General features: G+C 46.3%; 1 protein-coding gene across 5 annotated transcripts in view; it reads left to right on the forward strand.

The window, feature by feature from the left end:
* The window catches only part of FNIP1 (folliculin interacting protein 1), a 735,567-nt gene that overhangs the window by 188,202 nt on the left and 531,009 nt on the right, over positions 1-16,356 (forward strand). For all 5 annotated transcript variants that reach the window (XM_069652526.1, XM_069652529.1, XM_069652527.1 and 2 more), the window contains exon 2: positions 13,931-14,057. In XM_069652526.1, the coding sequence (XP_069508627.1) occupies positions 13,931-14,057 (127 nt within the window). The remainder of the gene's footprint in view (positions 1-13,930; positions 14,058-16,356) is intronic.

A 16,356-nucleotide genomic window follows, 5' to 3' on the forward strand; every position in this document is an offset into this window, starting at 1 on the left:
CGGGGTGGCTTTCTTGCTCTTGTTCAGGATGGCAAGGATACCATGTGTGAATCCGTTCGGTCGGATCTGGACATGGCAGATTGCGTCAGCCGGTCCATGGCGGCGAGCACCGTAATGTGCAGATTTGCGTGGTTGCGGAAGTCAGGGTTTGCTCCTGATGTACAAGCCCGGCTTCTCAACATGCACTTTGATGGTGAACATCTTTTTGGCAGCAAGGCTGACGAGAGCCTTGAGAGGTTGCAGACCTCCAAAGCTGCAGCGAAATCATTGAGCGCTACAGTTCGCCAACCTCTGCCTTTTCGTCCTAGGGGACCGCAATGGAGGGGAGGTTCCTTTCGATGTTGCTAATCCTTTGGTAGATCGAGAGGAGCTGCAAGTCAAAGGGGCCACCGTAGGAGTACCAGAGGTGGAAAGCAAGGTACTCGAGGTGCCAAGGCTGCTCGGGCAGTTGCCTCTTTACCCTCAGGCAATGCTGCAGCCGCTTCAGCTCAGTCATGAGGCCATGTCCCATGGTTCGCTGGTTGGGGGAAGGCTGTCGCAGCATCTTGTAGAATGGCGTGCCATTACTTCAGATGGGTGAGTTCTGGAGATCATAGCCCACGGCTACTGTCTTCCTTTCCGGCAGAGGCCTCATGACAATCCACCAGGGAATCTCTCTTTGAAGAATCCGGATCTGCTCCTTGCGTAGGAAATACAATCTCTGCTGGAGAAAGGCGCCATAGAACTGGTGCCTGTAGCGGAGAGGAACAAGGGATGGTATTGCCCTTATTTTTTGATTTCGAAGAAAGACGGAGGATTGACACCCATCATGGACTTGCGTGGTTTGAACAAGCTCCTCAGGAAGGACAAGTTCAAGATGGTTACTCTCTCAAATCTTCCAGGCCCTTCAACTTCAGGCCTGGTTGGTGTCTCTCGACCTCAAGGACGCTTCCTTTCATGTGCCGATCCATCCCAAGCACAAGAAGTACCTGAGGTTCGCGATTGGCGACTCGCACTTTCGGTTTCGGGTCCTGCCATTCGGATTGACCTCCGCCCGAGGGTTTTCACCAAGCTCATGGTGGTGGTGGCAGCGTATCTCAGGAAAGTGGGGATTCACGTCTACCCCTACCTGGACGATTGGTTGATCAGGGCGCACTCTCCCGAGCAAGTCCTCGATCATCTGTCAGTCACCTGTCACTCCCTTCACAAGTTGGGCTTCTCCCGGCTCCAGTGCATCGGAGCAGTGCTCGACACATCCCTGGGGCAGGGTTTCACATTCAGCAGGTGGTGCACAAGTTTCAACATGCCCAGAGTCTCCCTGCGTTAGAGTTCTTGAGGTTGCTCGGCCTCATGGCATCCTGCATTCTTCTGGTGCCAGAGGCCAGGTTGCGGATCAGATCTCTGCAATGGGCTCTCAAGATGCAGTGGTCACTGTCCTCCGGCAGGATGTCGGACCCCGTACAGGTGCCGCACTGGGTCGCCCAGGACCTTCAGTGGTGGGCCGTCGACGGCAGTCTAATGAAGGGGGCTCCGTTTTGGCTGCCCTGGCCGGAAGTGACAATCGTGACGGACGCATCCCTCACGGGATGGGGAGCTCATGCCAACGAGTTGACAGTCAGCAGTCGTTGGTCTCCGTCGGAGTCCACACTCCATATCAATCTGTTGGAGCTGCGGGTTGTCAGGCTTGCCCTGAAGGCTTTTCTGCCGACTGTTCGAGGGAAGAATGACCGAATTCTGACAGACAACACAGTGGCCATGCACTACCTCAACAAAAAGGGGGGGGGCAGGATCACTTCCTCTGTGCAGGAAGGCGATGCAGCTCTGGTTCTGGGCCATCTAGCAGTAAATTTCGATCTCGGCAGTTCATCTGGCCGGAGACGAAAACGAGACGGCGTACGCTCTGACCAGGCAGAGCGCAATCTCCCATGAGTGGGAGCTGGCTCAGGAGATTCTCCTGGAGATCTTCGCCCTTCGGGAGATCCCACAAGTAGATCGCTTTGCCTCTAGTGTCAACCGGAATTGCGAAAGGTTCTGCTTGCTGGAATTTCCTCCAAGAGGAGCCTTAGGGGACGTGTTCGTGGTGGAGTGGTCCTTCCCACTGCTGCACGCGTTTCCTCCAGTCCCTGTCATCCCGCAAGTGCTGCAGAGGTTACAGAGGTTCGGTTCCCGGATGATCCTCATTGCTCCGGCATGGGCCCGGAGAACGTGGTACCCGGACCTTGTCGACTTGTCCATCTGCCCTCCCTGTCGTCTTCCCTACCGAGACGATCTGCTCTCACAAGAGTGGGGTCAGGTTCTCCATCCAGAGGTCAGATCCCTCAACCTTCACGTTTGGCTTCTGAAAGGTTGAGGTATAAGGATTGGGACCTCCCTGAAGACGTGATGGAGGTGTTGCTTTCGGCCAGACAGCCTGCAACAAAGTCCCTGTACCGTTGGAGAAAGTTCTGCAACTGGTGCAGGGTTAAGAATGTGGATCCTTTTTCATGTGACATTCCTGTGGTTCTGTCTTTTTTGCTTTCGTTAGCCCACAAGGGCCTGCAAGTGGGTACCATTAAAGGTGACCTGGCGACGCTGTCCATATTTAAGCGCTCGTCTGAGGAGTGTTCTCATTTCAAAATTCCTTTTAATTTCTCAGTTTCTGAAAGGGCTCACTAATGTGTTTCCACCGTCACCTTTCCTTTTGAGCCTTTACATTCTTGTCCTTTGAGACTGTAAACCCTTAAAACTGTATTTTTAGTTGCGGTTACTTCCGCTCGCAGAGTGAGTGAGTTGCAGGCACTTTCTGTTAAGCCACCCTTCATGGTGTTTCATAAGGACAGGGTTGTCCTTAGATTCCGTCCTTCGTTTCTTCCGAAAGTTTTATCGGAATTTCATTTAAGCCAGAAGGTCATTCTTCCGGCATTCTATCCTCCTCTGCATCCTGGTAAGGACGAGGAGAGGCTCCATAGGTTGAATCCGAGGAGAGCTTTAAGTTTCTACATTTCACGCATGTCCCGGGTCAGAGTGGACGATCAGCTCTTTATTGGTTACGCTGGGAGGCGTTTGGGACAAGCTGTTACTAAGCAGACTTTGTCTAGATGGATTATCTTGGCAATTTCTGAATGTTGCCGCTTGGCGGGTAAGGACCCTTCGGTAGGCTTACGGACCCATTCTACTAGGGGTATGGCTGCCTCTACTGCCCTTCAGAGAGGTGTTCCTATTCGTAACATCTGTGAAGCAGCCACTTGGGCTTCGGTCCATACTTTTGTTAGACACTACTCCCTAGATTCTATCCATGGGCAGGATATGGCCTTTACTCTGCAATTTAATTGGACATTCTAAATTTCTATATTCTAAATTCTTTTACTTCCTCCATACATTGGCACTGCTTTGGGAGTCTGTCATAGATATGGAATACGTCGGAGGACCGAATCCCCTCGAAGAACAAGTTACTCTCTTACCTGGTAACGTTCTTTCGATGGGATGGTCCGACGACGTATTTCATATCGCTCCCTCCCTACCTGTCCCGCTACAGAATTTCTTATGCGATTGCAGCTTACGTTTCTGCAAGGCTTTCTGTGGTCATATTGGGAGACGATTGGTGCCACACGTTCTGGGGAAAAAACTACAACTAGTCTATGGGTGTCGTGCGTCCTACTTATAACATCCGGTGACGTCGGCTCGACAGAGGCCTTCGAGGACAGCGTATCGACGTCATCAACACAGGACGCAGACGCCGACAATTTTCCAAAGCAGCACTGCTGTGGTGATTACCTGCCATAGATATGGAATACGTCGTCGGACCATCCCATCGAAAGAAAGTTACCAGGTAATAGAGTAACTTGGTCTTTGCCACTTGCTGTCTGCACTACCACTGTTTGTTTCTTTTTTTATTTATTTATTTATTATTTATCTTTATTCCTTTGCTCAGAATTTTCCACTTCTCCCCTCCCCCATGCACTTTCCCCTTTCCCTCTCCCATGCACTTGTGCATTCTCAATGTCACTGGGCTTAGTATGATTATTGTTTTGTTCTCCCTTGTTCCCCTCAATTGCCTCGTCGCCGTCTGAGCCACTTGTGTACAAGCGTGATACAAATAAAGTATCGCTATCAATCAATAAAGCACCCCACAGCTAATTGGCTTTTGTAGACCCTGCTACCCCATCCCCTTACTTACCTTTTGGCGGCACACTTGGCTGTGTCCCGCCAAGCCCACCTCTGTGGATGGTGAACCAGCGATTCAGAGTCCTTTTTTTTTTCTTCTTTATTTTTGTGTGAAAACTTAGTTGCTTTGGATGTGGGGGAGACCCCCACCACCCCTGATTCCATTATAGCGAACAAGGGTGCGGGGGACTCCCCCCCCCCCACTTCCCTTGTTTGCTATAATGAAAACCGAATGGTTAAAATGTTCAGCATTTTCCGCTGTATGTAATTTTGGTACAGCCGAAATCCGATCATTTCAACCATTCATTTTTCAAGAGACTTATGTTGGCAGAATTAAATTCACCATCGATCCTTTTGTTAAACCCTATGTCTTTACTTCAACTATGGTGCCTCTATTCGTGGGACAAACAGCAGCTCGCAGAATTACTAATTCAAGACTTAAGATATAATTATCACGTTTTACATTTGCAATAATTGTCAAGGACATACATCTAAAAAAAAACTCATCTCTTGAAATAAAAATATGGTCCAAAGTAGACCCCGGACCTCTACTACGCCATGTGTAATTGGGAGGAATGTCCCCCTGAATAGCACCAGTTAGACACTGGAAGTTTCATCTTTCCAATTCCTTCAAAATGCAGTGCCAACAGTCTTTTGTTGCTGCAGCAGTCTTCATGTGTGGGTCCTTCGTGTACCAAACCTGATCGAAACATTCACATTTGTCTCGGGAGGATAGCTCAGGGGCAAAGTGCTTGCCTTGGAAGCAAGACGACACAGCAACACAGGTTCGTACCCGGGTCCGCGATTCGAATCCTCTGGGTATTAAGCGCATTATAAATAACCTATCCTATCATATCACTATTGCGTTTCAGTTAGCTTCAAAGAACTGTTCCACCAGTTTAATTTCATAAGGAGGACAGCATTGCTATTCGAGTCACATACTGTCATTTCGATCGCTGCAGAGATGCACACCGCACAAAGGAGGCCCCTATTGGGTCGTCCTTTGGGACCTTGTTGAGCCCTAATGACAGCTACTTGAAAACCATCCAACAATGGAGGTTCTTCTAAGCACCTTTCCTGCAGGCACAGAATTGAACAGTCAACGGCATGAATTTCATCCAGCACCGGTAAGTGGGAAAACCCTCAGCTGATCCATGAAATAACTTTCAGAGAAGGGAGCACTCAATTGCCACAAACTTGCTTTGCAGCCTGATTATGCAGACAATTAACTAGCTATATGCCACCAATCTTCCCTATCGGAGTTACGCATAAGCTCCCCTGCCTACTGAGGAACAGTACGGAATGCAGAATGAGCTGTAGAGATATTTATTCTAAGCGAATCCTTGTGTATCATTAGCCTACCAATCATCCATCCTATCCACAGTACCCAAAGTTTCAAACCCATCATAGCCCAGCTGCATAAACACAGAAACTTCCTCAAGAAGAGCATTCTTTACTAAGTTGGAGTTGAAATTTAGACAAACCAAGTCCACACTATCATCTCTTACAAACTCCACCTGGCAAATATCTATTGAGGTTACCAACCTCAGCTTAGGTATTTCATACAGCAGAGTCATAACCAAGCACCTGTTCAAAGAAACAGGAGCGTTATCCTTAAAGATACGCTCCAGATAAACAGGACTTGCTGAATAACCCTCTTTTGGGTGTCTCTTGAATTGGAACTCTACTTGACCACTGTTCCGCTTTTGCACCCCACTCTTGCCTCTCGTATCAATGGCACTCTTCCAACTACTGTCACTTGGCAATTTTTGTGCACACTCCCTTTGGTTTCTATCATCTAGAAAGGACACTAGACCCTTCACCAACCACTTTCTTCTCTCTTCTAGGGTCAAGAAAGTTGGCAACACTACCTGCTTCACACTTAAAAACTCTTCATTATACTTTAACCTAATTGGTGAACAGCCACAGTCTGCAACCACTGATGGTTCTTTTAATGAAGCAGAAACTCCTACTTCCTCACACAATACATTATTTGTCTCCTGCCCAGTTCTGTCCCAGACAAACCTCCACCTGGTGGCCTCTCGATTTCCAAAAGGCTAACCAAATGGGGATTGTGGGCTGGGCCCACGATCATTCAACCCCCTTATGACCGATGACTCACAATCCTGTTTCTCAGACTGGCCTAGAACTAGGGACCTAGTCCCAATATTATTGTCATTGTTGTTTGCACAAATGTAACCCTCAATAAAATTCACGAGTAGTTTGTTAGTTAGGTATGGCACTGTGCCATGGCCAAGAAATGTTCAGTCCGCAGAAAGTGTATATATCCAATAATCATTGTAGGTTGTATTCAGAGGCTATACACAGAAAGGCTTAAGCAGAAATGCACAAGACTTAACATTGTATTAGAATGCTGATGCAGACATTATTAGAATGCTGATACTGACCCTCTGAATACAGCCTTCAATAAATATTTTATATATACTTTCTACTTACTATTTCTTGTCTGTGGCGCAGTGCCACACCCAACTAACAAACTAAGCGCACATTTATTTTTACTGATTAGGGGAATGTCGGCCATAGTTGGGTCATTGCAGCCAGCTCACACATACTGAACAGCCACCCTAGACAACAAAGGGAGGCGCACAGACTTGCCACTTTCCCCAACCTCTGCAATCTACGCAATACAATTCAGTTTGCACATAACATCCAACATTGTCAGTCTGAAATCCTAAGTCATTTCTCTGATTCTCGTTGTATTTCACCTAGGAGTTTAATGTGAAGTTCAGAGCTTGAGGTTTCGTCGCAGCATCATAGGCTGGAAACCAGACTGGCTCAATGGAGGGCTGGGGGTCGGAGTCAGATGGTTGAAAAGCAAAGAATGAACAGTTCTGTGTCTTCAAAGACTCCACTACAAAAGGTGGCAGAGAAAGGAGAGTTCTAGAAGTTGGAGAAGCTGCCATAACCTGTATCTGCACTGCAATATGTGCTTCAGGGAGGGGCACGTACTGCCTTGTCCAGAAGACATGGTATCGAAGAATCGCTAAGGGATCTGCCGGGAAGCAAGAAGCTATGGGCTGCTTGCACAGCCTGTGCAAACTATCTGGTCACACACCCCATTTAATTTGCCCCACTATGGTCGACTCCGTAGTCTTTGAGGAGCATGCTACCCTCCCACCCACTGGGAAACTCGGATATCTGGCTGTATTGGTAACTTGGGGGCTTCCTGATTTTGTGTCACCCTTACTCAGCACGTGGAAATTCCAGTCACAGTAATATAAAAGGACTCACCCTTCACACAGGTAGTTTTCAAAATACCACTGTACCAGACCTAATCTGCCAACTGCAGACTGCCATGCTGCACACTTTTCCAACATGGCGTCCTTATTTTAAGGCAAGTCTCCCCTTTCAGTACAGCAATGCGATGTTCACACAGTAGATTTGCTCTAGTCAGTAGAGCGCAGAGCAGTAGGCTTCAATCCACCACAGGCATAAATTATAACTTGGAGATCAACAGAAAGGGAACTCTAGCTAGGTTCCACACTTTGCATTAACTAGTACACAGCTCAAATGGCATACAATAGCCCCACAGCCACTGTGCATTTGCCCCTATGACGTGGGGGTTATTGAAGTAGTCGGGCAGGAGTTCCATCTAAGGTGGAAGTTTAAAAAAAGTTAGAACAGTTTACTACCAGCTCAGAAAATCCCACCTTCCCCTGAATCGACTTCCGTCTGGGCACATCAGGCCTGAGCCCTGTAAAAGCTGCCAACTAGCTACACCCAGCACGCAGAACTTGGGGCGAACCAAGAGATAGTTGTAAGTTATAGGAGCATCTCCCTCAGTTTCCATCATCGATAGCCAAGTACAACCCTAGAGGAGAGAACTTCTCGACGTCCTCACTATATGCTGCTACTGATTGTCAAACCACACCGCTCACAAAGCGGCTGTTTCTAACAATCTTGGGTGCGACCTGACCATTTGTTAGTAGTTGCTCCCAAGACTAGACTTCATACTCTGTTCAGTCCACTTTTAAAATTGATAGTATAGCTTAATAGGTCTACCATGATGGTGGAGTTTGCAGGAGGCTGTTGACAGATCCAGAGAAAGTTGAGATTTTAACAAATATAGGTTTATTAGCAATGTTCAAAGTGATAGGTAAACATGGGAAATATGATATAAAACAGTATGCTTCTCTTTAGAGTTCAAACAACAAAGTCTCTGTAGTTCTATTGGTGATTTTCTGTCTGGGGTGGACGGGGTTGAGCATTCCTCACACTTCTATTTCTGCTCCTTGTCCCTTTCCTTCAGGCATGATGTTTCTCTTCCTGGTGGACCCCTTTAATGCTTGATCATTAGGCTGGTATGGTTCTGGGGAGTAGGTCTTGCTAATGCCAAGTTGAACCCTAAAACTTCCACCTGGAGTCTGGTCACCTGTGCTGATCTACAGGCTGGGTGTGATTTTTACCCTTTTGCTTAGTTTCTTGGGGACTGAACTCTGGCCACCAAACCCTGTAATCCTCTGCCTCCTCCACGAGTTGTAACACTCTTGCCTAAGGGTTGCTCTCCTATTCTTCCTCTCCACAATATCTGCTGCTGCTTCTTTTTAATAATCTGCCATTTGCTCATGCCTCCACCCTTCCTGACCCCCCCCCCCCCCATGGCCAGTCTTGTATCGGGCCTGATGCTCCTTAATTATTTTAACCACTGCTTTGCTATCTTTCACTTCCTCGTGCTCCTTGCCAACCTCCTCCCGATTTCTTTACACCTCCTCCTCTTTGTTATCTCATTTAACTGCCTCCAGTATACAGTCTTCTCCTGTCTTGATGTCACCTCCAACAATGGGCCTCATTACATTGTTGCTGGTCTGGAAACAAGGGTGCTGTTAAGCTCAACGGCACCCATGTTTCCGGACCGGCAAACGATGTGCTTGCCTGCCGGAGCCGCTGTGCCTGACAGGTCTGACCCTGCTGGGTGCAGCGGTCATGGTAGGTAAACCCTTCACGGAAGCACTAGCACCGTTGGCAACAGTGCCGGTGCTCCCGTGTCCCCACTCCCATAGAGTCCTGTGGGACTCTATGGGAATGGAGATTAACAAATATACTGGCGCCTGACTTCCTGGCTGCCAGACATGTAATGAGCCGGTGGCACCGGCCAGTCGGACGCCAGTCAATTTTTACAGGTCCTGCAGCAACCCGCCGGTAGCACTGGCAGGGTTACCGCCCGACCCATAATGAGGCCCAATGTTTTTATTTCTTCCTGTCTCTTCTTTTACTCTTCATGTAGCCCCTTCCCTCCTTTTGATGATGTTGTTCTCCGCCTTACTCTTCTTTCTTCACCTCCTTGCTCTTCATCACCTTGCTCTTCATCTTTACCTCCTTGCCCTTCACCTCCTCGCTCTTCACCATCTCCTTCACCTCCCTGTACTTTACCACTTCCATGCGCTCATCAACTCCTTCACATGCTCACCACCTCCTTGTGCTTTGCCACCTCTTCCTCCTTGCACTCCACCACTTTCTTATTCCCGCTCCATCTGCCCCCTCCTCCTCTGGCCTTGAGCATTCTCCAAAACAGCTCCTTTTGCTCCAACACCCACACACTGTCTAAAGGTAGTTGGTTTATATAGGGGATAACTCTCGCCCTCGCAGACCTCTGCGGCTTAATCTTACTTTGGTAAACATGTTAAATTTGAGTGTACTCTCGCTGTGAGTGCCACTCAGATTTTGTGATGCCTCAAACTGTGTTGCGGGTGTGCGACAGACATGGTATCATTAGATGACACACCACAGTTTTGAAAACCTTTATTAAAATGTCAGGATGGATGTAATGCCTAACGTGCCCTACAGCTATGGTGGGAATAGCTCTACCTAAGGAGACTAAGGAAAAGTCCAACTCAGTCTGTCTGTGTCAAAACCTATGCTTGCCCTCGCATCTAATACAGAAATATAGTGTAGTGATGTTTGAACTTAAATAGTGTTCAACATAGTCTGGAGCAGTCGTTGGCCCCTTTACAAGTTCAGGATACAGTTTTAACCACAAAGTTCAAGGGTTCCCTTCCCAAACTTAGGCACTGTCGCACCAAAACAACAATGTTCCAGAGGAGCTAAGGGGTTCCCTTCCCCAAGTTTCAAGGAGGAATGTCCAAAACTACAATGTTTCAAAGGAGTTCAGGGGTTCCCTTCCCCAAGCTTCAATTACTGATGCTCAAAACACCACTGTTCAGATTTAGTGTATCTCCAGGTTGCTTTCACTCAAATACTATTTCTGTTTCTCAAAACAAATATTTCAAAGTTGCTGTCATACTTCTTCTTGTTGGGGCGTGCTGGTCCAGGCGCAGTTAATAGGCCACACTTCCCACCCATTACAGGTCACACAACCAGGTCCTTTGCCAGCTTTTTACCACTTTGGTGAATTAGTTTCACCATTTCTCAAATGCAGGGTTTGCCTTACTTTTATGCTCCTTTGATTCTCCTTTCTGTGTACTTGCTTGATTTTCAACTACAGTTGTTTGATTTTGCCTGATCAGCATTTTGCTTGCACTTCACTGACTCCCCTTATTTGACTTGTTCATCGCCTCCAGCGTGTTTCACTCAGACACAATGTTTCAGCATGTATTGCATTCACTTTGATTCGGTCCATTACTTCACTTAGATTTTCGATAACCTGCTGACCGCATGTAACCACTCCATTACAGTGCAATTCTTTCACTTTACTATGCGCTCCTGGTTTCCTCACATTCTCATGAAACTCACTGGCTGCATCGTACTTAACTTTGATTTCTTCAGCCGGATGCTTGTGTGGGTTTGAGGTCGGGGTCTCACCACCTGCCCCTCAGATACCCCTGGATGGTTACTGCCATTCAGGGTAATTAGCAGTTCTTGACCACAGTAAAAATGGACTGGAATCTTCCACTGTATCTTTCTCCCACCTTCTCCGGCTTCTTGGAGACACGGTTCCCTTGCCACACAATGACAGCTTCTCTCGCTCTGCTGTCCTTCGGCGTCCCGTTCGCCTCTGGTTTCCTGCGGGCTGCGATGGTTCTCCTGATGCTTTCGTTCTCTCCAACTCCCTCCAGCAACTCTCTGTGGACTCCACCTTTTTATGCACCTGTGAGTCTCTTAACAGGCTGCAGGTATCAAGTCCCAGGCTCACTTGCATGACCCCAATGAGTCCAATTAACAGGGCATGCCTGACCTTCTGTTCTATAGCCTTCAGGCTCTCTCCACTTCGTCCCAGTACTGTAGTTGTGTTTCCTATGGGTAATCTTCATTCATCTTGGGGTTAGTTTCTTCTTCTCAGTACTTGGTCTGATTTCAAGGGGAAAGGTACGGTCTGCGTAATATCCTACACAGGCTAAAGGAGGGTAAGGTAAATCACTGTCAGAAAATGGGTAAATCACTGTCAGAAAATGGGGGATACCATGTCTCGCACTCTGGCACCCTCTCCCCAATTCCCAAGGACCTTCTGCCCAGGTGATCTCCCTCACTCGCCAGTCCACCCCCAGGGTTGGGATCCAAAAACGATTGCCATTCTCTGGCCACCTGAACAGAAGATCCCTGAGAAGTAGATGTGAGAGTGCCTTCAGGTTTCTCACATGGGCAATTGAGGGCAGTCTGCCATCTTGGAGCGTCTGTTCATGCCTTCATGCTAAAGAGTGGATGTTCCAGCGGAGCTCCTTCCCACATGGACCCAGCCAGGATTGTAAAACCGCATACACGTTTTGAAAGATTGAAGGATTCACATTCGATATTGCCTCTGTGTGATGCCTGTAGGTGTCTGCCTGCTGCCTGCAATGTACTGCCCCTTCCAATAATGCACTATTCAGGTGGTGAGGGTATAGGGTTGCCATCTTCCCTAGCAGGACTAACTTGATCAAGCTAGGCGTTAGGATTGGTCTGCTACAGCTTTCCTTTGGGTTTGGGCGTCCTGCTTAACCTGTAGGGATTACTTTTCGGGACCAATTGCACAACAGGTTATGGCAACCTGTCGCCTTACTGAAAAACTCCAATTATTTTTGGGGGGCAAATAAAGGGTTGGGACGGATGGAATTATAATAAAAATAGAAAAATGAAGGGGGGCATCATTTAAAATAATTTAAAACATTTTTGATTCATTTTATTTTGTAAAAACTCCCACGGCAAAACACCCGTCGTAAAAACAGGTGTCGGCGAAATGACATGGAACCTACAATAGTGGTGTTAAGGTATCCGTGTTTCTGTTCAGACTCAAAGATTCCCTTAAAGGGGCAGAGGCACAACCCCTGCTAACTGACTTGGTCATGGTGGGGGAAGGCTAACATTTAACAAAAAAGGGACACCAGGAAAGAATGCCTCAAGGTAATTCCTAGTCAATCAATAAACAACATGAGTTAGACCTTGAGCATATGTGTGTAAATAACTATTAGTGGTACAGAACGTAGCAATACTTGGAGGGTATACAAATTTCAATTATCCAACTTTAAATACAAATTCTAAAATCAATTCTTTATTATTATAAACAATGTAAAGATGTGACCTACAAACTTGCTCAGGTATCTTGGGCAAGTATAAAGTGCAATCCAAAAAGTGACACATGCTTAATAATACATTGAGCAATTCATAATTCAATCAACAATTAAAATAATTCATCCATACAATTGAAAAAACAGCAATGCATATACAGACTACAGTACATATGAAAAACTACAAGATCTACAAATATCTACACATAAACTGTAGGGTGGTTGTGCTTATTACCTTTTGTTATTCAAAACAGCCTCTGTCAATCAAATGACTAATAGTGCCATACTCCTTACAAGTGGGTGTGCAAATTATAACCCAACATGTTTCATTCCTAATTCAATGTTCTGAATCCCAGGAAATTCTTCAGGGATGTAGTGTTCTTGGCTGTTATCACCTCAGCCCACTAGAATGAGAGACTAGAGTATACTTGGGTCACTAAACTACAATTCCCAATATGTTCCAATTGTTCATGTGACTGAATTCCACGCATAATGTGGTTCACTGTAGAGAAGGTTGCTTCTTCGAACAAATTATCGAGTTAGTAGCCGCAGTAGGCTAAGAAGAGTAAATTCTTCATGTAATTCTTTAAATGACTTGTCCTCTGTTTATAGATACAAAATGGCGTCGAATCTCTCATTCTAAACAGATCACATCGCAGTGGGCTTCCTCAACTTTCCATCGACTTGATATTTAGTTATGAACAGTAGCTTGCATGGATTCTGTCAACTCATAAACCCTTGCATTAAGGTTTAGCTACATCACATGGTGGGCGGCAGTCCCCAGCCCCTGTGGTCGCTTGATCTATTACTCTACCTATTGACAGGGGACTTCCTCAAAAAGCACAAGTTAATACTGAGGGAGTCAACACATGCTACCATTGTCTTTGTGTGCTAACCAATATTGGTACCTTAATTGGAACTAGAACCGTAGCTAAGGGTCATTTTAGTTGACCTATATTTTGTTTTATATACGCTGGACTGGCATGCCCTGTTCATAATTATGAATAGTTCTAAGTGCTTCATGGACACAAACTTAAGGTTGCACACAGGCTAATTGTGGAGAACAATTATACTAAATGTTAGCATTTATTCCTATATGCTTGTCTTTTTTTGGCTAAGGCTTTTTCAGATATAGTGCCTTTTGAACTAGGGTATGTCCAGGGTTAGTATGCATTCTGCATCTTATTAGCACAATGCGCGCATAGATTATTGTGCAATTGTTTTAGGACTTTACAGTGACTGATCATTTCTGTGAATGTGCAGTGTAATTAAACATAGTGATTGACCTACGGCACTGTGAATTCGATACAATATAATATTTCATTCTGATTTTTCTCATCTTGCTTTAGTTGGCCTTCACCAGAGTTTGATCCAAGTCAAATCCGACTGGTAGTGTACCAGGACTGTGAGAGACGAGGGCGAAATGTTTTGTTTGATTCCAGTGCCAAACGGAAAACGGAGGATGGGTCTGTGTCGGTAAGCCATCAAACTATTTTTATTGGTTTATAATGTATAATGCATCCTCTGTGTAACTGAAGATTTATATGGGAAGGTTGTGAAGGTGAATTCTTTATAGTGAACTTGCACATCATACAAAAGGCACAGCCTTTTGTTCTATATATAAACACAGATCAGGTTGCAGGCACTAGCTATTTTCTCCAAACTTTGCACTGCCGTCATGCTATCCTTAGAGGACATTTGCACTCAGAGTAAGCTCTACCCCATGTGATGCTTCTGCATTTTCTTCTGATGACTTTCTGTAGCTCCATCTCTGCCATTTGAGGTCAGAGACTTGGAAGCCATTTGCATGTGCATGACAAAGGCTATTTGTCAGCAGCGAGGATAGATTTATCATGTGTAAATCTCTTAATCAACAGCTGTTTGCACGCTTTTGATCTGTTTGTATCGCAACTCTGCCTGAAAATATCCAGTGTCTGGCATCCATTGTTTCAAGTCTTTGCTTCCCACCAATGAGTTAATGGCCATCTGTACATTAGCAGGCCCCTGCCTACCTTTAATGAAACCCATCTGGTTGGTGTGAACAAGAGAGGTAGCAGGGATTCCAACCTTGTGTGACCACTATGATGGCCTCCATCATGGTATCGGGCAGATCCCCTGCCGAGAGGATTGCATTGAAGACCCTGACTAAATAGCGTGCGAGAATCAATCTAAACAGTTTCTATAATTTTATTGAAATGTCATCGCTACACAGAGCTGTGCCTGACTTCATCTGGTTTATGGGTTGAATCATCTCCTCTGGGCCTATCGGCGAGTCCAATTGGTAGGCAGCCTCCCTAGAGATAGATGGAATGGGGAGGATATTGAGAAAATTGGCTATATGGGAACCACCCCTCGAGTATTGTATTGAGTTCAGTTTCTCATAATATTTTGTAAACACTTTCCCTATCGCAACCATGTTAAACGTGATTGGTCCCTCAGCTGGCACTATAGCGGCTATCATTTTTTTCCTCCTCTCCTCCCTCAATTTCATAGCCAGACTTGTGTTCACCCTGTCCCCCTTTTCATGGTACTTCTGCTTCAGGAGTATTAGCTTCTTTTCCATGTCCTGAATCAGAATTGCCCGGGCTGCTCTTTATACTGCCTGAGTTTAATCGCCTTGGAAGGAGATAAACTACTCCCCAGTGTCCCACCCGGCTTAAGTGCCGCTATCATCTTCCTAATCTGGTTCTCCTGCTGTAACCTTTCCTTCTTTTTCTGGGATCCCCTCCATATGAGAGCCCCCCCTGATAGTGGCCTTAAAACACTCCCACAGGATCTGCACCCCCACCTCGCCGTTATCATTGTGCTCAAAGTATTCTTTGCTCTCCGTGATGAGGCCCTGGGGAAACTCCCCATCCCTGAGAACGAAATCATTACACCAACATCCACCTGTATCTAGCCGACCTGACCAATTTCATATCGTTATTTTCACCAAGTCGTGGTATGACCATGCAACAGGGAAGACTTGAGAATCAGAAACCAATGCCTTAACATCCCCATCGTCCAAAATATAGTCTATCTTTGAAAAGGAATTGTGTACCTGCAAATAATACGTTTATGGCCTCTTTCCCTCATCAGAATCAATGAGGAATTCTCTGAGGCGCAGCTCTCAATTGATCCTCCCAAACTGTTTAGACTCGCCATCCAAAGGCAATGATGCCCGGGCATCCCCCACATTTTCCGGTATCTATGGGGTTCAGAACCATATTGAAGTGCCCCCAACTGTTAGGTACCCTTCAAAGAACACAATCCGCTTCTCTGTGACCCCCCTCCCAGAATAAGCTGTGACCCGCATTAGGGCAGTAGACTGGCCCTATAATGACCCTTGTGCCATTCAAATACCTGTTTGCAAACACAAATCGACCCTCCAACACACTATGTACCTTCAATCCCAAATGACTTCAGAATTGTATTGCTAACCTCCTTTTTTAGGGTCTGGGTCGAGGCTGTTGAAACATCCCCCACAGCTCTTGCCCTAAGAGTCCATTCCACCCCCCCTCCACCCCTCCACCCCCTACCATTGTGTTTCTTGCAGCTTGAGTATGTCCGGTTTCGATCTCTGACACTCTCTGAGCAAAAACAATTTTTGGTTGGAGCAGAGTTGACCCCCTTGGGTTAAGGGAGCCCACCATCTTCGATCTCCTGGTTTGTCTTTCCTCGGCGTGGCCCTGTTGTCCTAATCAGATGTACTAGCAGGTATCTCCTGGTCCCCCACCAATTCACCCATCGCCCTTTGTATGTTGTCGATACCAGTTTATATTTTATACCTCCATAT

The sequence above is a fragment of the Ambystoma mexicanum genome, chromosome 3p, assembly GCF_040938575.1.
Source record: "Ambystoma mexicanum isolate Mex_15411 chromosome 3p, UKY_AmexF1_1, whole genome shotgun sequence".
NCBI lineage: Eukaryota > Metazoa > Chordata > Amphibia > Caudata > Ambystomatidae > Ambystoma > Ambystoma mexicanum.